Source organism: Pagrus major, chromosome 23 (genome assembly GCF_040436345.1).
Source record: "Pagrus major chromosome 23, Pma_NU_1.0".
Classification (NCBI taxonomy): Eukaryota; Metazoa; Chordata; class Actinopteri; order Spariformes; family Sparidae; genus Pagrus; species Pagrus major.
The window spans coordinates 23,715,877-23,743,679 of NC_133237.1; the positions used below are offsets into that span (position 1 = coordinate 23,715,877).

Here is a 27,803-nt window from a genome sequence, read left to right on the forward strand (position 1 = left end):
TCAGATGGTGCAATCTCTCCTTTTATTACATTTGACTATCACAAGAGCATTTGTGACAAATTATAAAATGAAACACTCCTAAAGTCTGAAATCAAATACTGAAAAATCACACTAAATCATTTTTATTAATTTTCTAATAAGAACACTACAATTTGTCATATTCTTCCTTTTTGTTTTACTCTTTCTAGAACAATTCTAAAGTTGAGGTATAAAAGGAGTTCGTACAGACTCACAAGTCTGAAAACAGTGGGGGGTTATATACAAGAGAAATGGAAAGACAGAGGTAGAGAGAGGGGTAAATACAAGGGAAAGAGGGGAGATACAAATATACTAATAAAAACAAAGAAATCAAAAAGGTTTAAGAAGTCATTTGGTGCTGTGGAAGTCCTTAAGTCTCTTACAGAATTGATGTAGACGTGATCAACAGTAAAATTAAGTTCTGGTATTGAATGTTTTTGCTGTACTCATTATTTCTGAGGCGAGTGGTGCATAACAGGAGCAAAGTGTAGACCATCTGCTTTAATGTGGACTTCTGCCTCTCTTTCTGTAACACTTGTCGTTTCACAAGAATTAACCATTTCAAATTAAGTCGCCATGTATTGGTCAAAGAATTTCTCTCGTGTCACTCGAATTAAACTTCCTCTCAGTTGTATACAAATGTGCTGCCTGCATATTGTCTGCAAGATAAAAATCTACCCGCTTCATTACATTTTTAAGTCTCTGGGAGTAACTTTCCACTAACCGGGCAACATCTGCACCTTTTACATTTAGTAGCACAGTTTCAGTTAACAAATGCCCATGTAAAACTATTTAAAAACTTCTTTCGCCACTCTACATCTCTAGTTTAATTGAATAATTTAAGCAGTTTAAAAAAAAGATTTGCAAGTGTGGAATAAGTAGAAACTGAAAGAGAATCAATCTACTGGAGAACCTCAATTGATCCAATAATCTTCCCACAGCACCAAATGTCACACCTGTAAACCCTACGTTGCCTCCCGGTTATGTAACAAAAGACCTAAATAATATTCGAAATAGATACAGAGTTATCGTGAATCCTGTGACACAAAGGCCAAATAAAATTGGCATCTCAACCAAACATCAAAGTTTATAAAAGAAAAAAAAAAAATACTGAAACATTACACAAACTGTACAGTGACATCCATTACAACAGGTAGAAAAAGGGGGAGGATGATAATTTGGTGCGGTGATAACGTTATTCATTAAGATACAGTCGTATGAACTGCGATGAGTAACAAAACAAGTAATTAGATGTGGGATATCACATGTGACCAGCTTATACGCTCAAGTTTTGTAACATATGATTCAACAGAGTCTTGACTGACACTTAAATCTTCATAAGGCTTTACCTTACTATCAAAAATGCTTTGTTATTCACATAACAGTTAATGTATAAAATAGTTCCAAAAAATGAAAAAATCCCAAAAAACGTTGCAGGTTTTGTCTTAAACACGAGTTAAGAGTTTTACTACACCCAGTGCTGCCTCTTTTTTTGGTAACAGAGGAGAGAGAGAAGCCCTTGCCCAATTGGCCATAGAACAATAAAACAAATTAGTCGTGGTTTTATCAGAAGGTATTCGAATATGGGTAACGGGGAGAGCATACCTTCTATGCTCACAATCAAAATACAGGTGTGATATGACAGTCCTCACTCCACCCACCCTCCCTCCCATGACGCCCCACAACAAAAACCCCGAAAATCAAATCAACTTGAGGCATGACAACACCACACAGAGAGACACAGATACAAATATAATTCCCTCCTCTCCTCGAACTGAAAAGGTGGCTGTGCACCAACTTTAGCGAGACACAGAGTAGCATTATTACATTGCTGAATGTGGTATTTTTGGTTTTGGTACAACAGAAGGTTGTAGTGTGTTGCCTCGGGCTCACAAGCTTAAATGTTTTAAGATGGGGAGGAGATCTCAGCTGAACCCCACCTGGTGTGTCATTGGCTGGTGGAAGCACCCAGTCTCTATAATGCTTACAAAGGTCAGAGGGCACCAGCCAGTTTGACTAAGACATCCCAAGAACACTGTACACACGCCCACACAGAGACACACACATCATAGCAATACATGATGCACTTTTTCCTTTTTGGTCTGACTGTAATAATTATACCCTTTATTTTTTTGTTAATAAAAACGAAGCTAAAAACTTGGAAGGTTAAATGAAAACAATAATATCACGCCTAGAAGTCCTACATGCATGGAAGACAGTCACGTTTCTAAATTTCATGTCACATTTGTCCCAATAACACATCAATGCCCCACAATCTCTCCACCCTTCTAACGTCATTTAGATGCTTTATTGAGCTCATTTTTGGTGGTGGCTGGTGCATTCTTGGTGAAACAGCATTAGAAAATAGCCTACAATCAAATAAACTAGTGGACAGAAAGCAAGAAGTAAAGTCTACAAGCCATCTACCAACACCCTCTATTGGTTAGCAACAAAAAGGGCTATTAGTCACATCCACTCAACCAAAGATATTCTTCCTCTCTCTGCCCTTTCCTCCTCTTCTCACCAGCCCTATTATCACCTGTCCTGTCTGGTTTAGAACAGTGATCCCCTTAACTACCCTTTATACAGGTAGAGACACCCATAACGAGGATGCTAACTTTTGTGCTTGACACATCTTTTTATGTCAGCTCACGATGAAAACGACTGAAAAGTTGTGAGGTGTGTCTTATGGAGGAAGGGGTGATGCACATTTGTGCATATCTCAAGTACTTTGAAATCTCCAACAGAATGAAACATCAAGCTATAAAGGTCTGGAAGATACAACATTGTCTTGTGTTGAGTTGAGTTGGCAGAGGGTGGTCTCGGAGGAACAGCTGTGTTGACAACTACTGGGGCAGCACTTTGGTACGAGCAAGGTGAGCAGAGCTCCATGGTGATCCGTATCAACAGTTTGGCTGTCAAATGCCAAGGCTTCAACAGATACAGGCAATCACACACAGTTTTCCAAAGCAAAGGGTCGAGTGCAGAGGTCAACAGCACATGGACAAGCTGTGTGAGTACTGTGTGAAGTTAACGTGCATATACACATAATGTACAGACATCATGATCATCTACACAGCTGGGTCAGTGGTTTTCAAAAAGTCCTTGATAGTAAAGATGTTTCCTATCTGTCTCAGCGTCAGGAAGCTCCATCCCTCTTTTATTCCGAGTTAAGGAGCTTCTAGCATTGAAGTGGAGCTGTGGGGCGGAGGGAGAACTCCTCCTAACTACTGTTCGGCTGTCCTGTGTTCCAGCACAGTGTGTGTTTATGAAATGCGAGTACAGCCTTGTGTGGCTGTCTAGTTGAGAGACGAGGGAGTAGTGAAAAATGAGGACAGAGGATGGTAGTCGAAGCAGACTGCAGTGGGAATGAAGAGATGGCAGGGAGAGCCACCGAATCAGTTGGAGGTGTCGGAGTGGACGCTGCCAGGAGGACCGGGAGGGGAGGTGACCGAGGGGGGGTTGGTGGTGTCCTGCCAGCTGTTAGCCTGCAGACAGTCAAGGAAGAGAGAGTATTTTGCATGAAGAAGGAGTTTTATAATTAGTAGTCTAAATCAGCTCTATTTGTGCTTACAAGCCAAATGATGCAGTCTCGAGATAGCTCAGAGGTTGCAGACAAAATGCTTTTCATTCTATGAACTACCTATCTGTTAAAACATGATGGCAGCCAATTACATGCAGTGTGTTTTTCGTGTACTTAATCAAACATGAAAATCAGGTAAGTCTTGTGCTTGTAAACTTGTTCTGAATACCTGTGTAATCAGATTTTGGAAGCAGGTTCATACTTGTAGTTTTAGACAATATTTGGAAAGAATTGCACAAATAAGAGGAAGCATCACTTGAATGAAATCACTTCACTTGTGAAATGATCTCTCATTTTATCCACCTGCGCCGCTGTGACTTTTGATTACTTTCCTACTTTGCTATGTGCATATGTAACATAAAGAATAGAAATTTGCTTTCTCAGGGAAAAATCTAGTTGGGAAAATCAATTTTTCCTCATCCCCAAACCCAGTTTGTTGATTTTTTGATGTTTAAGAAATCAGCTTACTGGAGAAGGCGCGCTGTAGTGTGGTTACTGTGCATGTAAGCACACTGTATTTCAGCGTCAAGTATGACATTCCTGAAATTAAATTCTCTTTTGAAATACTTTTCCCAGCAAGAAACGACTTGTGACATCCCAGGAAACATTGATTTGGTGATTTGCAAGTCGAAGATGTCTAAACGTTGCAGTTAAACGGCCCTAAATTTTCATCTAGGTTACATAAAACTGTTTTCAACAGCATTTCAATGACAGTATTTCAATGTGCAGTTACAGTTTTCATCAAATTGGATTACAATCATTAAAATGTACAAACAATTTTTATGAGTAACATAAAAAAAACTGATGAAATTTGTCCTGACATGCAAAGACCAAATCAGTGCTTGCTGCTTCTCGAGACAGGAAAGAAACAAAAGCAAGTCACAATAATCTTCTTTATATAGCCCAATATCACAAATCTGATTGAGGAGCTTTTCAGTCTGTACAGCATATGAAACTCACTGTCCTACTTTGACATTTTACAGGAAAATGTCCAACTATAGCTGTGGTTTATGCCGAGCATATTCTATTCATCACCTACACCACAAAAGGAGCTTGTGGTTGGTACTCACATCCAGGCGATGAGGGGTGTAGAGGCCACTACCCGACAGCTCCTCATAGCCGCCCGTCAGGTGTGTAGCACGGTGCAGGGTATCCACCTGTCACAGACAAAACACACCCACAAGTTTCAGTACAAATGTCAGCACAATATTTGGATAGCTAAACAAATGTTTATGCTACCAGCTAAAATGACAACAGGCTGAACATAGGAGTGATGGTGTCCACAAACCTCTACTGTACGCATCAGAGCCAGTCTGTTTTCCTGCTAGTGAATTCTCCAATTTAATTAACAGTTGTTTTTAGTCAATGCAACCACTAAACATGTGGCTCACTCATCAACTTCACAACTCCCCATAAAACCACTTCTGCTCTAAATCCCATGAAATGAAAGACTACAGCTGGAGCCAAAAGCTTATCTTGCATTTTTATTAATACAGTAATATATCTTTCTTTGTTTTAGTTCTAGACTAACAGCAGAAATCTGTGGATCCCTCCAGAACGAAAAAACTGTACACATCTATTAACAGACAACAATCACAAGGGACAGTTCAGTTTGAGGAAATTGCTTCTTGGTGTACACATGGGGGTGAACAAATGGAGAGATAAAATGGAGAAAGGTGGGGTATGGGAGGGAAAAATGAAGACTAAAAGGGCAGAGGAGAACAGCAAAGTAGAGACACTGTTCCAGGAGATCTGTGCCAGGTCTGACCCTGTGTAAAGTAAATACGAGGAGGAACTATGTGAGCATGTAACTATTGAGCAATAAAAAAATCTAAATGGCATAAAACAAACTGACATTACTCCTCTCGAGTGAAGCTATAAGCTCCTCAGGGCTCACTGTACAGAGCAAAGAAGGGTCAGCTTGTGTTTGTTTGTGCTGGGGGAGGATTTGATGGGGTCAAAGGTAAAGTCAGGACAGGATCTGAGGAGGGGTCAAAGGAGCTAGGCCACGGGTAGCTATCCAGGGATTCTGGGTGGCTGGGTTAACAGCATTGAGGTCAACTCTGCAGCTGTCCTCAGTGCATACCTGCGACTGTAGAGAGGGGGCGATGTTGAGACCCTCCCCGTTGAGCGAATGCAGGCCGAGGTAGGCGTCGCCTGTGTGAGACAAACTGTATGACCCCGGTGACCCTGCAGGCAATATATATAGCCAATATCCAATCAGCCCCACCACAGTGCCATGGGGTCAAAAGGTCACTACTGGTCATGGACACCGACTGGAACCAGCTTCAACATGAGGGTCAGTGTTCCAAGACATCTTATTCTGAATATAATATTTTACAGGCCTGACAGCCTGGTGTCTCCTTGGCATACACGCACACATCAGCTGCACACAACAATAGCTGAAATGCGTACTAGATAGACAATAAAATCACAAAAAAAACTGTCTATGTAATTGCAATATGTGCAAACAAGCATTTTACAGCTGCAAATAGCTAAAAGTACATTTTGTTTCCGCCCTTCTACATGGATGACTGTCATCCCCAGTGAGGACAGGTGGGACAGATGTGGAAACAGAGACAGAGAGAGTAGGGTTCATTCCTCTTGTTGTGGTCTCCTTTAACCACATTTGAATCCCTCTCCACATCAGAAAATTCTGGTTGGAAGCCTAAATGCTCTGCTTTGATCAACTGTGTGACACTCAGATTCAAGAGGTGGCTTGTGGTGTATAATTGTGATGTGTATGTGTTAATGTGTTGTGGTACAAATGTACTCCTACTTTAGTAAGATATCCTGATTAATTTAGTGCCAACTTCTTGATTATATTCATACATTCTTATCACGTACTTCATCCAAATGGTTTGAATTGTGTAATTTGGTTAAATACTTTGACATCGTCTTACTATGTTAACATTTTCCTTTTTTTTTTTTTTATTCAAAAAGACATCAGCTCTGGTCAATGCAGCTTGCTGCAGAAATGCCATTGTTTTGTCACACCTTGTTCATAAATACCCTCACTCTCACAGACAGCTTCAAGTTTAGTCACTCTTAAAAAAGTTTCAAACAACAAGGCTGTCCAAAGTGGACCCGACTTATTTTGAGTACATAGAATCCATAAGAAGGGACCTGACTAAACGAATCAAGACATCTAAATGATCACCGACCTGATCCATTCAGCTTCCTTTGCAAATTGGGGTTTCTATGTTATTAATATGTATTTGTTTAAATATGCTTAAAAATAAAATAATGTACAACATAGTTAGATGCAAACAATGTGGCAACTTGCAGCCACAATGTAAGAGATAAGTTATGTACTGTTTTGGCTGAGGACCTTTTTTTGTTTTTTACCAATTATTTCATGCAAAATATGTAGGATAATTTCACATGACTCTGAACAGTGTGGAGGCTGGCTGAGAACACATTTGCAGTGTACAGTGTAGGTTTTCCTTTAAACAATCAAGTGGACACTTTATACGGTCATTGTGTGGTTCAATCTGGTTTTGTTGTGTAAGAATGAATGTGGTATGAAGCGGAACTGAAGCCTGTAAATGAAGCCTGTAAATGAGAAGTGGCAGGGCTTGAGGGTATATTAATTGAAGCATGCTGTACCTGAGTTGGGCGTTGCCGGAGAGTTAGCCTGGCTGGCCTGCGCAGACACATTGGCAGCATCCACCGCTGTTTTAACTGCGTAGAGGTTCGCTTCCTCCTGGAACTTACCAATGTTCTTCTTGTAGCGTATTCTCTTGTTGCCAAACCAATTAGAGACCTGAGGGATAGATCGATGTCAGATATTCAAATGCAGTGTTTCCTTCACATTAATTTAGCTGTCACAGCATCATTTTTGTAGCTCCCTCAGCTAAAAAAAGGAAATAATTTTACTTATACAAACAGAAAAAAAGGTTAATTAATTAAAGCGCATTTATAAATATGCTATAAAACATGTATGAATGCATGTATGTGAAACTGATCTTAAAACAGACATGCGATTCCCTAAAATAACATCAGCTACAGTGTACTTTAATTTAAAAAGTCTTTGCCAATAGTGGTGTTAGCTATTCACCTGAGACACAGTGATCCCACACTTTTTGGCCAGTTCCTCCTTGGCTTCCTCGCTGGGGTAAGGGTTAGACAGGTGGGAGTAGAAATACTCGTTCAGCACCTCTGTAGCTTGCTTGTTGAAGTTGCGCCTCTTACGTCTGTCCCACAGAGAAGAGATAATGACCAACATGCTTGGAATGTACATAGCTGTCAACAACGTCAACATGCTCTCATCCCTTCAGCCCTCAAGAAAATAACCAGCCATCTAACACAAACCTAGATAGTGACAATTCCAGCTAGACACACTCAGACAGACCTGGCATCAAGGAAGCGTGAGCGCAGAATCATGACGGCCTCGCAGGTGCTCTGTTTGAGCTGCATCTGAATGGAGCTGAACTTGCGGTGGATGATGGCCACCATGCGCTCAATCTCTTTCGGAGAGATGGGCCGTGTGCGAGACTGCTCTCTCAGCAGGTTCATTACATGGTTGGTGAACTCACTGCAGGCCTGGACCAAGAGAGAGAGAGAGAGAGAGAGAGGAGTTGAATGCTATTGTAAAGAGAGAAAAAAAGATTCTGTCCAGTATCCCGACATAGTTTTGATGATGACATGTAGGCCTCAGCGGTCTGATGCCGCTGTAATTGGATGCCTTATATACATATACATACACACATGTATATGAATGCACAATCTATAGGCAAGGCTTTGATATCAGAAGCCTTCTGTTTCCGTTTTCCGTTGAGCAGTATTGACCAATCATGTTTGAGCAGGTATTAGTTGAATGCATTGAAACATCCATGTGGACGTGTCCATTTTTTCCGAGATTATATTTCAGACAATTGTCTGTAAATAATATAGCTTGTAATAGTCTTATTCGTGCCTTCATAAACAAATATCTTTTTTATAAAGATTAGCTAAAATAACCGAGGCAAGAAAGAAGAAGTCTTGGACCAGATATCCGTTATCCTGATATTCGCTGTCTACATTGTGAGCCCTGAAACATTGGCCGTGGCCCCCAGAGGTTGACTTGTTGTCAGACAATTGCTGACTGGTACCGAGAAGGGTGTGTTACTAGTATCGTTTGATAAATGATACAGTCTACAGCAGTGGCTCTCAAACCTAAATCAGTGAAACACCAGTAAAGAGTGGATCGCTGCCATTAAGAACCAAGAGTATGCAGAGCTGAATACCATAATCCAAGAATGAAGACCTGACACTCTCAGAGAACACCGTCTCAACACCCGTTCATACCAATTAGTAACATATTACTTTATAATGAAGACACCATCTTTATCCACCACTGTTTTTTAAGCATTTAAATTTGAAGCAGATGACACTGTGAAGGATTTAAGATTACTCAAGAAAGCACAATGAGGAAGAGCCCAGATTTTCATTCCAACTGGACTACAGCAGATGATTTAACAGATTATGCACAGACTGGTTAAAGTGAGGTCACTCGGTGTGGCCTTTGTTTTAATGACACCTGCACTCTCTCATCTGCCAGAGGCATGTAAATTCCAGTCCTTGCACAAGTTTTTTTTCCAAAACAACACTAAAGCAACAGGCAATTCAAATACCACCAAACATGGAAACAGAAGTATTCAGTCTTGTCGTGTCTTTAGGCACACATTCTGACAGAACAAAAGTTTGCTATTCCCCTTTATTCAGCACAGGATGACTGTTACCAGACTGATGACGCTATTCAGTTGCTGGCTGACCTGCATTTATTGTAACAGAACATTTTATTATTTGTGGATAACAGCGTATGATCAAGCATTAGACGTCTGCTCTGCACACACCTGCTCGTACTTCTCCAGCTCAGAGTGATAGATCTGGCGGATCTGGGCAAGCTTGGCTCTGTAGTCCGAGTGTTCAATGCTACTGTCGGTGGGCGAGCCCCCTGCTGCTGCTGCAGCTGCAGCCGCTGCAGCCGATCCTCCGCCCTTTTCTGGTCCCGACACACCCTCTGCCAGCAGCATGTTGTCCAACCGCATGATCTGGGGATCTGGGGGGTCCTCCTCCTGCACACCTCGTATACTCAGCACTAGACAGGAGAAGAGGGAAAGAATTGGAGTTAGTATGGCATGGTTAGTATTTATCTGTTAAGGGAAAGAGTCTGCCCAAGCCAGAACACTTTTCTTAGGTTGAGAAAACCTGTTGGTTAAAAAGTTTTTGCTAACTGAAAGACTACACATTTCCTTTCAAGGAGAAGGGTAATAGCGTGGAGGTGCATAGGAAGACACTTTATCACTGCTAAAATTCAAAGAAGTGCAGCCCTGTCAAATCCCAGTCAAGTTTCTCCCCTGAGTCATTGCTATGAGCGCCTGGCTGAATTCTCAATGAGCCTGAACTTCCTCTAAATCAACAGCAGAGGGCAGTGTGGTCCCTCTGTGGCAGACTGCCAGAGATAAGGGCATGAGGCATGGGACCAGTAATGGGAGTGCATGTGCTGTCACTATGAGCCCCAGTGGCCATAAGTATAGTTATCAGTTGCTGCTCCCCACCACTGCATTATACCAGGACCTCTGTCAGCCTGCAGCCATGCTCTCATCTCTCTCTCTCTTTCACACATACACACTCCCTTACAGATACCACTCTGTTACTGAAAAGTTTTAAGTACAGACAACCATCTATTCTTCAGAGCCTGAAGCTTTTAACACTTAACTAAATTTTCTCTTGCCCCTTTTGCTTCTCAATCATTCAACTTCAGAAAGTAAGAGTAGAAACTTGGTATCACAATTCAGTGTCTTGGGGACATTAGTTACTAATAGTTCATTTATTTTGTAAATCTAAATAATGAGATATGAAACGCATTATTACTACAATACCAAGGTTACTTTTAAGGCATTTATTTTCAAAGTGATTTTAATTCAAACTGCACAATATTAGAGATTGAAAGACTAGTTGACAAATTAATTACCCAAGCGACACAAAATCAAACAGTAACTACACTGATTAAGTGATTGTTCCCTGGTTATTTTTCAAGCAAAAACGCTTAACATTCACCGGTTCAATTTTTGCAAAAGTCACGACTGATCTTCTCTATTTTATATTATATCTTTGAGTTTTGGACTGATGGTCACACAGATCAAGGACTTTAGAGACATCAAATTGGGGCTCTGAGGAATTTTGATGTATACTTAAACACTTTTTTTTTTTTTACTTTGCAAAATTTAATCAAATCTAATTTAATTAACTGTGGCTCTTGAATTTAATCTAGATATGGCTCTTGAATTTAATCTAGATATTAATCTGCAAAGTAATTGTTAGTTGCAGCCCTGGAACACATGTCCACTTGCTGGGCAGAAAAGATTAAGTTTGTGCAGTAAGACCTCTACATTATGAAAATAAGGAAGTTGTTTAAAAACTCATATGGAGACCAGTCCATGTTAAAATGTGGCATAATTGTAAAATATTGGTTCAGTCACAAATAAATAGCACTATATCAACATATATGTTGACCTTTGTAACTGGATACTTAATTAATGAGGTAAAAGCCATTTTAAAAAGCGGTGAAACCAGACAGGATTCTGAAGAAGACAGCCACTAACAATATGGATGACAAGATTAATCCCAGTGGAAACTGGGTTAGGCGCTTGTCCTCTTTGAGGATTATGCAAGTTAGTCAAAGCTCATCATGAAAGGTTGGGGGCATATGAACTCAGTCATTGTTAACACAACTTTAACAATCATTTGAGTCTTTAAGTTACTGTCAAAGTTTACCCGTAGAGAGTCACGCTGAAAAACAACTTTGCAGCTATGGAGCAGTCAGGGCTAACAAATGAGTAGAGCTGTACTGTAGAGCTAACAGATGTGAAAGAAATGAGGACAAAAACCGTTAAAGTGTCCAAGTGCTATGGTGCAGACAAGTTTTTGCTTTTTTAAACTTCATTTGATAAATGAGTCTGTTCCACCATTTAAGGCCTCTCGTAGCAAAAGCGTCCAACTTTCCCTCTCCCCCCTTTTTTCTTGTTCCTTCTTGCCTTTTTCTTTCCTTCTGCTTAGGTCTCTTCTCTCTCCAAGGCACATTCCTGCTCTGCTGCTCCCCCATCTCAGGGCTCAGGAATGCAGCAGACCCAGCCGCCTGAACTAATGACCCTGATTCGCCCATCTCTTTCCCTCCTCTTTTTCTTTCCTTTCATTCACTAACGATCTCGACACTTTCAAGCCAGATAGCCTGTCGTTAATTCAGTGATCAAGGTCCAGAAGTATTTGTTTTGTACCTGTTGAATCTATATGATTGTTTGGATACTTTGTTTACATTCTGAAGGTAGTTCAAGTTGGGTATGTATTATGATGATAAAAATCTAGCCCGTGCTGCCACAGACAACTCTGATTTTATTTAGTCATGTGTGGTGACTTCACTGTCCATTCACATAAAACTGACCTACAGTAAAGAGGGCAACTGTGGCTCTTGAAGCCTCTCACCTCTTCCCCCTCCCTTTTGCCCCCACCCCTCATTATGGCCCCCAGCTGTAGCCTAATGCCCCTACATTCCCCTAATTACTCCAATTAAGCTGTGATTACCCACAATTGCACTCATGCACAGTCTAGTGGCCTAGTAGTATTATAGCAGCTGTTGAGATGAGTTAAGATACTGCTTAAAAAAAGGGCCAAATGACATGGGAGCAGTCTAAAAGACCTCCACCAGCAAAACAACCATGAGACCCCTGAAAAATATAAAAGACGATAATAAAAAAAACTTGAGCTTGGCTCACTGTTCGACTCCCAAATCTAAGCAGCGTTTCCTTTTGATCAACTGGCTCCCAACATTGCCGCTGGGCTGGTTCTGTTACTCAGAGACTAAAACTCAAAGTGCTGTAAGTAATGATACTTAAATTCCCCCTTTTTTTCTCCTTTTTTTTTTAATAGGAAGGGCTTAAGGCCTACATCCTGCATCCACAGCTCTTAGAAATCACACTATTATGCACACGTTACCACCCTAGCCAGGCTGTGTGGCATTGAGAGACGGAGCGAGCAACACATACTATGAAATATTCAGGGTATCCAGCTGGGCTTTCACTGCATACATAATCATTCTCATTTCTGCACACCCAATGTGGAAAACGGTGTGCTGTGCAGTCACAACACACAATATATGAAGTGGTGCAGGTAAGGGTGAACACCCTAACCAATAGTGTGGTGCTGTACATTAACTGTAATGCCTTCCGCACATAGGAATAGATAAGACTTAAACGCAGTCAGTATATCATTGCTCAGCTCACAACACAAGCTTTATCCTTGTCTGTCTTTTCCCTCGCTAGCATCCCCTTTTTCACTCTGTCTCCCCCCAACACACATCCCCTCCCCCTCTCCCTTTCAGCGCACCCCCACCCACCTCCCCCAGTGCCCCCCCTCCCTCTGTTCTCCATTTCAGTCGAGTTCTCCATGTGAGCCGCAATCCCTCATGCTGTCAGCCCCCCCTCTCCCTCTCTCTGTAGACAGACAGGATTAGCATTTTAATTGCATCAGCTCCCTTGGGTATTCTCAGCCTTTCACTGGGAGAGAGCAAGAGAGCGGGAGAGAGAGAAGGATAGAGAAGGAAAAAAAGGGGAAAAAAAGGTAAGGCGAGAGAGAGGGTAGAAGGAGAACCAAGGAGAATTGAAAAAAGGAGTCACAGGAGAAGATATGTGTGCGAGAGAGGAAGAGACAGAGAGAGAGAGAGAGAGAGAGAGAGAGAGAGAGAGGCTACAGAAATATACACAAGCCAGAGTACAGACGTGCCAGAGAGCGAACGAGCCAGAAAGAGTGAAAAGCTAGGACTGTGAAAACATCAGTTTTTCCTTTCATTACAGACAGAGAATTCAGATAAAGAAGAATGGGCCATAGAAAGATGGTTTTCACAATGAAAATATGCTACATGAATATGTAAATTTCCCTACAAAAACTGCAAAAACAAATCCCAACTGCAGCTCTGGAGATATGACAGGTAAACCCCTGTATTAAAACTGTTTGCAGGTTATAAAATAGTGCAAGGGCAATAGAAATCAAGCTAGGGAAAACAAGAGCTTGGGCCATTCTAATACTAAACTATTCTTACTTGTTTTTAAAACACAGATTTTCACCCTTAAGAATAAATAAAGCCTCTAATAAGAAGAAGACCATCCCGAACTTTATATGACACTGAGGGTGGTTACCTATAACTCACCAGGTTGAATTTGGTTTTCAGGTCTCATTTAACATAGATAGAGAAACATTTGACAAAATCAAAACCTGACCATACCATATCTGACTTTTTTGTTTGAGTTTGACTTCCACTATGAAGAAGAACAGTGATGAGTGGCTTTCGGGAGGGAAAGAGAGCAGTTTCCGTCAAAGTCCTTGACCTTTTAAATCCATGCAATGAAATACAAACTTCACCTTCATTATGTCTAGTTAGTCATCCAGTAAAGTCTGTGAAAATCACATGTGCTCATATAATGACTTTTAGTCTTTAGCAATCTGAGTAGGAGCCTTCATGCCAATGGCAATGTCTTTACAATATCATGTTGTAATAATTTATTAATGTCAACTTTTAGAAACAAGTTCCTCTGTGCCTATAGCTTTTTGATTTAACAGGCCATTTTCATAGAATATGGGTTGCTCGACAAGAGGCTTGGGGTGTATAAAATGTTGCCGTGGGCAAGTTGTAGAATATGGTATTAAAAATGAATAATTTCCCTGATGGGCTTTTTGCCAAATGGATACTGGGAAAAGGTAAATTTCTACTTCAAAGTCAACATAAAAAGTGTGTACCCAATTCTTCTAAAAGGGTGTTTTTGTTGAGTATAGTCAACTTAATGAGCCTAATCCATATGTCCATTCCTACTTTAAGCAGCTCACGCTAATCAGCATCTGTTTGGGTAGTTCACTAGAGTCCTGTTGCACGCAGCCCCCCACTCACACACACACACACACACACACACACACACACACACACACACACACACACACACACACACACACACACACACACACACAAAGAGAGGTAAGCATTCTGAGTAAACACAGTGTGGTCTGATTAAGGTGTGAATTGGAGAACTCACACCTTGGGCAAACACAACACTTCAGTCCAACACATCATTAATCAGCCCTTAATTAACTAAAGAGAGAGGCTTGGACACCCGAGTGATGACTACGTGTACCCCCCTTGAATGGTCACACACAAACATACTGTCTGTCTCACACACGCACACACACACACACACACACACACACACACACACACACACACACACACACACACACTAATGATCAGTTGGTGGTGTCACTTAATCTTCACAGATATGTGACAAAAAACCACAATGCACTACAATGTCTTTTCCCCATGCCTATTATTTATATGCATAGTTTTGCCAGATTAATTAATATTTCCATGATAGCCATTCCAATAGTTTTTTTACGAGCCATTACTATAAGTAGGCAAAAAAATGAATCAGTGAAAGCAAGCTGTATTTAAATACAATGTATTAGCAACTTCCATAAGCAGTAAATTGATGCAAATGCAGCACAGCTACATCCTTTAAAGAAAAAAAAAAAAATGTTTTTTTTCCATTTAAAACTTGACACAACAAGCATACTCTGGAAATATTTTCAACCCTAACCCTAAACCTAAAATATAAATATAAATCATGTGTGAACCAAGTCACTCTAATCATATCAAAACTCAACTCAACTCAAAAATGATTAACAGTAAATGCAAAACAAAGTCATGTGTAATATATTTTCCTCACAATCTCATCCAGATAACATGGCTTGCATTGAATAAACAGGACTCGAGTTACAATGAGTATACTGGTGTTCCCTTCTAGCTAGTTTTCAGTAATCTGCCAAAACGTGACCCAATTTGCAAAATAAACTAGCAACAGATCACAGATTCCTCTGTCAATTTGGGTGCCTGAGCAAAACAAAATATTTTTAAGATAATACTTCAGTGTCAACATGGGACAAGTGCTTAAACAAATTGTGTTATACGATATATTACGCACTGTTTAGCACATGTGACTAAATCTCTAACATGGTATCCCTAGTCTGGTACAGTTCTGCACACAGAAAGACGCAGAGACATGGAAGAAAGAATTCGAAATGTCACAGGAGGAAGAAGAGGATGACGAAGAGCACCTAAGCAGGAGGCTTGTTAAAGCACTGCTAGGATCTTCCCCCAGTCAACTCTCATCAGGCCAGCTGCCTCCTGTGCTCATTAGCACAGACTCTTAAGGAGCTCCTAAAGACTTTGTGAAAAATGAACGCTCATTTGAGAGGTCGTTAATTTGCACTGTTATGCAAATTAGGTGGCAATTAAGCGATAGATCAGAAGAGCAGTGCCCATTTATAACAAGTGAACAAGCATTATGACACAGTCAGATGGTGCCAGAGAGAGCTGAGGCTACATGGTTAGTCTGCACAGGTCCGATGTACCAGTTCAGTTAGGAATAAAAATCACTCTGCCAATAACATGTCTGGCTGGTCAGGATGACAATTTACCAGTGGTTTAACAGGAGGGTAGCCTAAATTGGCCTTGCAAACTTGAGCACAAATAAATGAGTACATATATGACGAGCTAATGGAAACACAAACTATCACCCTCCCAGAATATGGACTTATTCTGGATTAGCAAACAGTACCACTGCATCAAACATCAAACCACCTATCTATACTGCACTACAAGATTAAAAAGGACCATGAGCTTCCTGGTATCTGTAATGACCTAATGCATCCTGCTAATCTCGGGGTAACCCCCCCCCTTTCACCAGCCCTGACGTTTCCATCTCCATCTCTCCTCGGCATTTATGACATGGTGTGAAATATACAAACATACTGTCTGGGACAGCAATGTGCATTACTGCCGAGGGGTGGAGGGCTCCCATCAATTGTAATTAATCCTTAATTAGTCAGGATTAGGAGCTAGGCTCCAACACTCTCCCATCCCACTGCCACCAAACTAATGCAATCCAGCTGAGACCACATTTACATATCTTTAATTAAAGAGACGCTGGCTTCCTTTAAGAGCAAAGCCTAAAAGCAGTGTGAGAGGCATAGACATGCTGAGAGGGAGGGTAGATGAAATGAAGAGGTAGGAGTCGGCCCTGTGGGTGATCCTCAACCAATACCGATGGGTCACTCAATATTTCCAGGTTTCTTGTTGTTGAGCATACATTTTTGGAAATTTCTGGATCCAAGTAAGCCTCAAGTTTGATAAACATGGTTCCTTGTCCATTGTGTCACTTGCCAATATCATTTCAGCAGTGTATCTCACCAGAAGTTGTGTGCCCACTTATTTGCTGACCTTTTTAATGTATTAATCAACCCCTCTGAAGCTTGACGCAAATAATGCAATTTAATGTAATTTTCTGTTCAACTTTATCTTGCTTTTAATGTTTAAAACTCACATCAGTAGCCCCAACTATTAAGCAAATAGGCAAATTCTAGATCAATATTGACACGTTCTCAACTCCTCTTCCGATAAACCTACTGTTCTGACATCAAGTGTAAAATGTGTTAGGCAAATTGGATTAGACAAAAAATCCAAGAGTGGCCATTTGTCCTAATATAACTATTCATTAGCCCAATCCATGCTGTTAATGCTTATCAACTAGAAGAAACTTTTATACTCAGTCGTCCATATCCAACTCCACTGATGCCCCTAAAATGCTGGCCAAAACAGGAGATTGTCCACGTTGGACATGTTCTCACCTACTGGAAATACTCTGTTTGGTTCAGTCGAGGGGTGGCGCCCGGATAGAGCATGCTTGAGGAGGAGGAGAAGGAGGACTGTTTTTACTTATATTTTAATACTACATTTATTTGGACTTATCTGTAATATTAACAAAAAACTGAAAAGGAAAATACAGGCAAGCAGAAAAAGTGAGTACAAACTAATTAACAGCTACACTCTTTGCAACATCATCATCAGTTCACTTGCTCGCAATGAATTCTCCTGACAATTACCTGTTCCATTCATACATGATCTCAATCGGACATTAAACAGACATTGTACGAGGAAGCCAACAGGGTTAAGTCTGTTTAATGTCCAGGCCAACTGATTCGGACATTTGTGTTCACATACGTACAGCTTGGGTACGGGCGGCAGCGCATGTGTGAAAAGGGCTTTAAAAGGTGAACAATTCCACTGAGCTTTTCCCATCCTACAGCACACTCAAGACAGCAGTTTCCCTTGTCAATATACAGAAGGCCAGTTCCTACAGGAATAATACCACATGGGGAAATCAGTTGGCCCACACACCATTAGGCCTAGGCTGAAGGTTGGGGTGCTCTCTGCCTCCCCAGTTTGAGTTGGGGGGTGGGGGGCGGTGGTGTGTCTGTCAGGGCCAGGGGTCTGTGTGATATTAGCCGTCTGCCAATCTGGCTTGGGGAATGGACACCGAGTAATTACTCCTGCTCTTACTGCCTCATCAATCTCCCTGTATCACTCCTGCACTCTCCCCCCCCCCCCCCCCCCCCCCCCCCCCCACCCCCAACACACACTCTATCTTTTTTCATTCTCTCCTGCAAAGGAGCAGGGGAAGAAGAAAAAAAAAACGATTGAGTGGCAGGACACCACAAAACAGAACAGAGATTGCTGAAAAAGCCAATGAGATAACACAGCACCACTGCATAGTTAGTGTAAATAGACTTTTTACATTAAAACCCAAGTGAGAAGTTGTTGCGGCTGTACAAAAGTGGATGGCATATTCTCATTTCAGACCCAAGTGACAGTACAACTGAAAATGCAAGTATCATAGCTTCACATACTTTGCATTTTGGCCAGAAACTATTTTTATCTTGTTACTACTTTTGGCTTAAAAAGGCACTGTATGCTTTCCCTCATGAAAAATATAATAAAAGACATCCCACAGATTCATAACAACTCATAAAATTTTAGGGCTCTGTTCCAAATTGGGCTCTTTGAAAACTAATAATAATTACGTTGCTTTAATGAGGCATGTGATTCTCGGGACATCATGTACTGCACTCAGTCAAAGTCGGTTTAATACAAAAATCTAAATCAATCATGTAATGCTGAAGGTATTCTTCCTCTCTAACATTGGGTGCTACCATCTCACTTGTGACTTTCATGCAAGGTAAATTCAAATGAGATTTCTCAAGGCTCTAAAAAAAGTTTGTGATGTGTTTTTTTCCTGGCTGTGAATAAACACATGGCAACTATGTGTGACTCTTAATCATGTTGTTTTGTTTTGGTCTTTTAACAACTGCAATCATGCTGTAATTCAATTAACATGTAATTGGGGCCATTTGGCTGCTGAAATGGTGTTGTAATGCATATAGACAACTTGAAGGCTGTGAATACCCAGGTAAGGTAATAATTTGATGAAGGACTTAACATGGTTTGCAAAAACATCACGACCCCAATAAGCTGATTTAACATACATTTAATAGTTCAGTTGCTCTCCAAAAAGGGCATGTGGTTATAGTCTAACATTAAATAAGCTCAACTTATTCATCACATACTTATATTCATGACTGTAACAATTTTGTAAAAAGCCTGTTTAAATTTGCCCTTTTTGTATTAATTGATAAGCTATCATAACTAAATGTGAGAAGACTGCATATCAAATGTTACCAGAAGTAGCACTGAAAAAATATAAATCAGAGAGCGAGTTCACAGAGTTTGCCAAATCTCACCATTCATCCATCTTGTCAAAACATTAATAGGATGTGATGATGGGTTGTCAGCTAGCCGCTTTGCCAACATACTAGCTAAGAGCTGCTGGCTCTCCTGGCAGGCACTGAGATTTTGGTGCTCGTAGGTGGTTTAAAAAATAAGACACCTCCATCCAACACAGATAAATATTTGTCAGATTAAACAAACATGACATGGCTGTTCTATTTTCAGCCAAATAGTTAACTAATTATTTGAAGAATCAGGCAATTTATCAGCACAAAATAACTCACTCAAATGCTGTTCAGAAAATACACAGACAGAAGGTAGTGGGTCTATGGCAGAGGCAGAGAGCAAATAACCAGAGTCCCAGACACATTGTTAGGACTCTGGAAAAACTGGGCACCTAACAGAGCAATACTGTGGCTCAAGTTAACATCATACTGGCTACAAGCCATCAGGATGCTCACTGTTGTTGCTGAGGGATACATGGCCCATTAGTGATTGGTCGTGCACAGATACATGCATATAAATCATAAAAATGGTGACATATTAACTTTTACAAAAAAGAGGCAACACAGAGCTACACACTTTAGTCTTGGATAGGTAAGATGCTAGCCAGTGTGCCACTATTTCTACACAGCCAACTAGCGGCATTATCCCAAAGAGTTGTTTATCAGACAGCTTATCAAGATGAGTGGCAGGTGTTGGGGTGTGAACTTGTCCAATTGTAGCAGAGAAATACACTTTGCCATTTTCAAGCTAAAAAAAACAAACTGTATAGCTTTAATTCTATTAGAATAACTATTTTTATTTTCATTAAAACCCATCCAAAAATAAACAGCAGGGACTGTTCAGGCTTGAAAAGGAGGGACTTGAGCAGGGTGACAGAACAGAGTGAATGACAGATTCGCTGTTGTCATGTGTAAAGCACAAGGAATGCATAAAAGTAAGGAGAATTGCCTCAAACATGCCCAAACTAAATGAAAAACTTCTGAGAGTAACTGCAGTGGCTTGTGAGAGATTTTGGCATAAGCTGTCCCATTGCACCAAGAGCTATTTTTACAGCAAATACCCATGAGAGCGAGGGAGAACAGAACTGAGTTGAAGCAAAGCCACTCACTGGCTCTCAACTTTGATCATTTCCCGTCTCTCTCCAAGTGCTTTAATTTCTTTTTTGGAGTGCATCTTTAATAAAGTATTAACAAGAATCAAATTTCACGCAGATGGAGGTCATGTTTAATGTGAGAGCTCAGGACAACGCAGGCACTGTTGTAAAATGGGGGGGGGGTGTTTTGGGGTGGTGGTGATGGGAGGGGGGTACTGGCATTAGCGCAGAACATTTCCTTTACAATGAAAACAATCTAACCAACTGCAGCACTCAGAGGAATTCACCTCCCATCCCCCACACCCCACCTCCCCTCCTCCTCCACCACCATTACATTACCATATCAAAGCCCCGAGTTCAGAGCAAGTCTTCTCTTTCAAGAATGGGAGCGAGGCATAGAGAGGGAGGGGGAGAGGACAAGACCGAGGCAGTAGGAGTAGACCCAAGACCGAGTTTGCTTTTATCCCTGTTCGCTGTGTGCGTATGTGTGCAAGGAAAAGAGAGTGTGTATGTGGGTTTGCCAACACAAGTGCATGTTTGTTAGTAAAAAATACTGCAGAAAATCTGTGGAGATACTAGAAGACTACTGATTGGGTCTTCCACAAGCTGCACTGAAGAGAAGTCAATTCACATTCCAGAGGCACATAATGGGGCCTGCAGGGGGTCTGATGGAGTTGCAAAGAAATGCCAAAGCAGGTACACAGCGCAGTTAGGAGGGCACTACGTGGCAGATGGCCAGCACAGTAGAGGCAAAGCCAAAGATCTCTATATCTCATGGTTGGCATAGTCACCTCCAGCATTAATCTATTGTTAACCTCCCTCTGTGCCTTGTCTGTTTTTCTGCTCAGCTTACTGTACGCGTACTCACAGACCCTCTTCTCTAGTTTGCTGGGAGACTAAATGTGAAAATCAAAGTGAATGGCATTAGGGTAAATAAGACCACTGGTTGCCTGGGAAACAGTGTACCCTGCCCCACTCACTCAAGCCTAGCCTTTACTTTTGTCCAATCACTGGAGAGCAATAATACATTATTGACAGAGGGCCACAACAGGCAGCAGTGCAGCATTTTCAAATTGTATTTGAACAACAGAGGTTTTGCTGTTAGAAGATACACAAGGCAAGTGAAAGCAAGAAAAGCACATAGAAAAACAAGAACATAGAGAGACTAGCAGAGGGAGAGGATTCAAAAAACACACCCCATTTACACTACCATAACCATCAATCTGCCATCCATCCCAGGCCTGCTCCCTTGAACCACACTAGAATCTGTCAGATAGCTGACTCGAATAGCTAACAAGATGAGAATAAGCAGCGTGTTTACTTTGAATAATTTTAAGAGTAAGAGCAAATCGAAGATATTTACTTAGGTAATAATTCCCATCAGATAATGTGTATTTGAAATGCATGATTATTTGTTAAGACAGTGTTGGAATGGTTTCTTGTTCCTTTGCATCAAGGTACTGCATTGATGCGCCTATCAATTTATTCCAAATACACATTTACACTACACTGTGTTGTGTAGATTTTTTAACAATGCAGGAGAAAAGAACATCTCTTTGTACTGAAATAGCATAACATTTTAACTGTACAGCAAATAACCCCTGTGGAGTTTCCATATCTGCTGGCTGTCAACTAGCTGTGCATAATTTTCTGTCGGATCAGATTTGATTTTTTAATGTAATATTTTTTATATGATAGTTTGTAGTAGTGGTAGCTGTAACAGTAGATCTTTATTCCCCGGCCACATTAAAGTAAATATTTCTGAGATACTGTAAGAACTGTAAGAGCCTGTTGGTTGCACCATTCGTACATTTAGTTATATTACTGTTCATCATTTGACATGGAAATTGACATTAATGCAAAGCAGGGTATATTTCTGCATTCAGGTACTCCGAGTCAAAATGTTAAACAAAATTGTAAAAAGAATTTGAATTCCAAGTTGTACACATGATCGTCAGCATGTTCTGCTGTCTGACTCAAGTTTCAAAAGGCACCGATCCGCTAAGATTAGTTTCCGCCAGTCAGTGTGAAGTCTGGATAGTGGCCAAAAATAGGTTAGGTTTCTATAATTATTTTGCCAAACAACAAACAGCAATGCCTATTTAAAATGATCTTGAACCAAAGTATACACAATACATACAGTTTTATCAGTTCTGCAACAGATACAATCAATAGAGTTCTCTGCGAGGCCAATACAAAAGTAACTTGGTCCCACGGAAACTGGAGCAAAGGCACAGTACATCTTAGCACTAGGTTACAACCTATGCAGACTGGAGAACACAAAGAGAACGAGTGAAGTAGAAACTCACCCGTCTTCTCTTTGATCTCGCAGAGAACGCTGAAAAGGGCTGGCTTCATTCTGTGACAGTTCAGGGCATGCTTCCTGTAAGAGAGAAGAGGGAATAAGAGAGGGAGAGAGCGAGGAGGATTACGATAAACAGACCTCCATCTCAAGTCATTCCATGTGCTCCCCCATAAAACAGATAGAGGAACTGTATGTATTATGCATATAGCATTTCAAGAGTGTAGTGCAACACAGCAGAGCAGAGCCATGTTATTTAAAGGCATTTCCACTAGCCAAATGCCTTTGTCAGTGCAGAAACATCCCTGATGCATCAATCTGAACTAGCAAGAGTAATGTTGTCATTTGGATGCTTTGCACTGTGGGACAGGTAATGATGCCAAACCTCAAGGTCATCATTACTGAGCGCCAGATTCCAGATTTAATACACAGTAATCTAATTTCTACCTCTTACAGAAAGACTTGTTCCATGGAAGTAGATGGTGAGTTGATAGAGAGGATTAGGATTAAGTTGCAATTTTAATTTAATCAGAGATGTTCTCTTTATTGCAAATCAGGCTAATAGCAATTAAAGGAGAAAAGGCAAAACTTCTACAGTTCACCATAATCAAATCAGAACACCTCAGCAACAAAATTTCCTCCCAACACACATCCACACGCCCACACACCTTGCAAGTCTGAAATGCTGTAGTAAAGCCCCTATCCTAATGCGACCCTAAATGACTCGACACTATAGTCTCTAATGTTAACTACTGTACTGAAAGTGCACAAATCAGAGTGCATTAGCAGCTGAGCACCCACAGAAGTGCATTTTTACAGTCGCCTTCTTTCTTTTAATTCAAAAAGACAAACATAACAAAATCTGTTAGGATGCAATACGAATTATATCAAACCAGTGTAGGTCATAATATCCAGTGATTGTTGAGATTGTGAGAGAGGTGTTCCTTAACTTTGAGGTAACTGTGCGGCCATGGTTTGCAGTGCTGTTGTAATATTTCATTATCTTGTAAAAAGGTTTCAGTAATTGTGTACACCCCCTATATTTTTAACAACTACGCCAACACATCGAGTTAACACAAGCATTTGAATTGTTCTATGGAGAGTTTCACAAATCACAACAGGTATCATTGGTTGCAAAAACAAGTTTCAGTGACAACAACCATTTTAATGTGTAATTGGAGAAGTGTAACATAGACTTTACGTTTAGGTGAAAAACAAAAGCAAAACCAGCATGAGGCCTCCGTTTCTGATGAGCATGAATTGGAAAACATATAACAAGTAAAACCTGAAGATCACCCTGAAATAAAGCATTTCTTTTACAACAACACAGTAAGAACAACCACAGATGAATATGATTTGGCTACACCTGACCTCAACACCAATTCCAGTTGTGAATGCCCACTGCAGTATTAATGAGGGGACTATGGGGACGACAAAATAGTGCGCCTACTGTATATGTCACGAAAGACTGCCTTTCTGTGAGAATATTGAGGCAGTATGATGTAAAGAGTTATGTCTCTAGCATTAAATATGTCATTTTGTCCACCAAATCTGTCACTGCTGGATTTGAGTTGGGGGGAGGGCTGCCTTCAGCATGGAGGGTATGAGCAGGAGGGGGAGAAGGAGGTGCTCATGCGGTCCTGTACTGACCTGTGCTGGAAGTTGAGTGGCAGGCCACCCCCTGCCATGCCCCCCCCTGCTCTCCCTCCCTCTGTGGGGTCGTCTGATCCACCCCAATGCGCCGGCGAGTCCTCTGGCCAGCATCTGAACATATGGCGACAGGGTGAGAGGATGAGGGCGGATGGTGCGCAGGAAGTGTACTCTGCAACACCAAGTTCTTGCGCTGCCCTGACCACTCCCCATCCCAACACACTGCCACCCTGCACAACAGGGGCGTCATGCTCACACAAGAGCCACCTAACACATTAATTTGTGGATAATGACCGAGGAAAAGATTGATGTGTGGGTGGAAAACTTGATCCGAGTTAAGTATGATGTTGATAACGACTTTACATCCTAAGTCAAAGCAACTGCTATATATTAGCAAACGTGTTTTTGTAATAACAGACTGCGTTTAGTCTTTAAGTCTGGTTATGTTTCAGTCTATTACCTGAAGTAAACCTTAGAAGCAAATTATCAAACAGCATAATGATACCATATGTCATGCAAGGTAGTCTGTCAGCTAATGCTTAAGAAATGATGTTAACAAAATTAGGTTTTATCATCAGAATTGGCTGTATTAATTATATACATACTATGGACACCAAAGATTTGAGCTGCACATGTCACACATTTGTATCAAGTAGGTAGTACACCGAATTGGCTATTGCTCTTCTGTTTTTAGTATTAATCCTGCACATATATGGCATGACGCGGACATGCTCTGAGTGGGAGTTTAGATCAATACAAGCATATAGCAAGGACACCTCTGGCACTTCCGAAGCAGCCACACCTCTAATTGGTTTTTCAGAATAGCCTGTTAACATCTAATATTAGGCCTGCTACATGATTTCCTAGACTATAATTGGCCCTTTTAATCCAAAGAATTGGAATTTACATTATTTGATTCATAACAGTACAACCCTTTGTAAATGGTCAGTACAAATAAATAAAAGGGAAAAAGAAGACTGCAAAAGAAAAAAAAATAGTGGTATACAGGAAAGATTACAGAGTAGAAATATTTGCATCTGTCCATGAAATAATGCCTGATTAAGTCCTCAAACTTGTACTGAAGAAAAGGTAATATCCCAGTGTTCATAGGCTGCTGGTATAGCATCATCCCTCCCCCTCACCACCATCTCATTAATAGAAACTCGATTTGCGGACAGCTGCACTCGCGTACACATTATAGGAGAATTGATTGCACCCAGCACACAATGAAAAGGATGAACACCAGGGAGGGAGGGAGTGAAAGAGGAGTGAATTAATTAAGAGAACCAGGTGGTCAAATGTTGGGTGGAAAATCACTAGCTAATGACACATCACACTGTGGCCACAGTCTTGCAGTGGACGGTTGTCTATTGTTGAAATACTGACGCTTCATCTGAAACTGACCTTATGCTCCTTAAGCCACATGGCAAATGTGTGCGGGTCAGTTGCTCACTGCAGTGCATACTCCCTACAATAATAAACATAAAAATACCTCTAACACATACATGGAGTGACAAGTCATATGAATGAATGATTCCTGTCATCACAGACAGCACTGGGCTGATGCGTGGGACAATTGAGTAATCTTTACCATTACCTTAATTTATCCACTCATTTGCATTTCAATGACTAGTGTTATTGACACTCATTTGATGTGGAGCAGCATTTCAGATACACGTTGTTATAATTAGGCAAATCTAATTTGGCATAGTCTGATTAGTAATATTTTGAAAGCTTTGGCAACATGACCAGAGGATCCAATTTCATTCATATGGATCTGACTCAAGCAACTTAAAACACGAACTAGAAAGCACTTATAAAGCATTTGTATATTGTTGACGTACGTCTCAATAGTTTTGGTGCAAAAGGGACATTTACGTCACTAACTTTGTATTGTCCTATAAGCCAATGGGAAAATAACGCAAAGTCTTTGAGTGTGCAAGATTAGTTTTAATTATACAGGATTTAATTGAATCTACAGCTGTGATCTAATGAAACTATTGTTTAAAACGTGCATACAGCTATAGTGATAGGCAAGTGATTACGTGCATCGTATACATCTACCATTGACAGACTCAGTAGGAAGTTGAAACTTCTTAATTTCACACTTCATTGGAAAACCAATTAAGATCAACTTTATCGCCATATCTCAACCAAGTGAGAATGTTTACAAACTACAGCTCACAATAAAGCACGTTTTGAAGAAACAAAGAGCCTCCTTTCAAACTACAACAGCACTGTAATGTGGGTGTACAAGTTACTCTGTAACTAAATGGATTGGTTAAGCAGCGGATTACAATATAACTCGAAGTTGCATTAATGTTGCAATTACGCATTACCTTACGTGAGCGTTACAGTTAAACGCTTGAGTCCTAAAGCAAAAAAATAAGAAACATACAGCGCACTTTAGCTTAGCTATCTTGTGTGGAAAATGGCTCTTCGCCTGTCTTACCTGGCCTGTGCTTCGTCCAGGCTTTCGTCGGTGATGGCCATTATTTGCTGTAGGATATCCCCTATGTCTTGTTGAGGCTGACCGAGGGACTGCTGTTTTCTAACCGAGTCTGGGTCACCGACATCGGCTTGTTGTAGTCCACCGAGTCCGGTGAGACCCGTCATCATCCTGGTCTGGTCATCCATACTTTCAAAGAAAACTCGCCGTTTTCCTCAGTCGAAGAATACACACAAATAGCTAGCCTGTTAGCTAGCCAGCAAAGTATTTTCTACGACAAACCATACAATACTTCTTACCGTGCCCGACTGTAACGATTAGAAAATAATAAAAGGACTGTTGTCACAAAACTGATCGCACAAACACGCTTTACATTCGCTTGTGGGGTTTTTTTCCCCCCCTCAAGTCAATAAACGCGGCCAGGCTAGCGTTAGCTAAGCACCGAGTGAAAAGCAGCTAGGTTAGTAGCTGTAGCCCCGCAGAAAAGCAGCAGGGACACACATGCACAGACTGTGTGAGCTTGCCAACAGCGCCTCGCACATTTTCAAAAAGAAATGTTAAAAAACGAAAAATATAACAACGGACGAACACTTTTGTGTTCAATTGAAACTCGCCAAATCTAAAAAAAAAAAGAAATAAGACGTGAACACGGGGGGGACTAAGCTTTCGGACCGTCTAGCTCCAATCAGAAATCTCCTACCAAAACAGACTACGGTTTGCCATTGTTATTGATGTCGCGCGAGTATGTGGGATGTTCTGGGCTGCGCGAGCGGTGCGCGTCGCGTTGACCATTGAACTCGTATCGCCACAGACTGAGAGCTGACGGGTGGTTTAACCAGCAGACTACCAGGAAGAAGGGGGGTGGGGGCTACTGATGCAGATACATTTCTATATTATCTGGAGTAAGCTTGGCAAAAATTTGTATAAAAAATAATTCACACAAGGGAGTGTGTTTCAAACCCTGTGCTGCATTATCCCTCCAGGTGACAAGATCCACTGCCCTAACAAATGGATGTCTCCTTACGTCATCAGCATCGCTTGTCCTATTATAATAGG

The 27,803-nt window shown here is 41.0% G+C and overlaps 1 protein-coding gene across 2 annotated transcripts; it reads right to left on the reverse strand.

Annotated features, from left to right (window-relative positions):
* On the reverse strand, positions 1–27,509 carry pbx4 (pre-B-cell leukemia transcription factor 4). 2 transcript variants are annotated; one of them, XM_073494185.1, is made up of 10 exons: positions 26,751–27,509; positions 22,656–22,729; positions 9,439–9,683; positions 7,956–8,146; positions 7,662–7,797; positions 7,211–7,367; positions 5,885–5,887; positions 5,688–5,791; positions 4,672–4,758; positions 1–3,506 (listed from the first exon to the last, which is right to left on the reverse strand). In XM_073494185.1, the coding sequence occupies exons 1-10, from the start codon at positions 26,933–26,935 to the stop codon at positions 3,417–3,419; spliced, it is 1,272 nt and encodes a 423-aa protein (XP_073350286.1). In that variant the 5' UTR covers positions 26,936–27,509; the 3' UTR covers positions 1–3,416. The 2 variants fall into 2 exon arrangements, with proteins under 2 accessions (XP_073350286.1, XP_073350285.1); XM_073494184.1 differs by lacking the exons at positions 5,688–5,791; positions 5,885–5,887 and having other exon boundaries at positions 3,416–3,506; positions 26,751–27,507.
* Between the last annotated feature and the right edge of the window lie 294 nt (positions 27,510–27,803).

What these genes read in the sequence shown, in the direction of transcription:
- pbx4 (XM_073494185.1), bottom strand. Translation starts at nt 26,935, where the DNA reads ATGGATGACCAGACCAGGATGATGACGGGTCTCACCGGACTCGGTGGA. An exon ending in CGAGATCAAAGAGAAGACGG is followed by an intron (nt 9,684 to 22,655) that starts GTGAGTTTCTAC and finishes TCTCCTGTCTAG; the next exon opens with TGCTGAGTATACGAGGTGTG. An exon ending in GTGGGATCACTGTGTCTCAG is followed by an intron (nt 7,368 to 7,661) that starts GTGAATAGCTAA and finishes TCTATCCCTCAG; the next exon opens with GTCTCTAATTGGTTTGGCAA.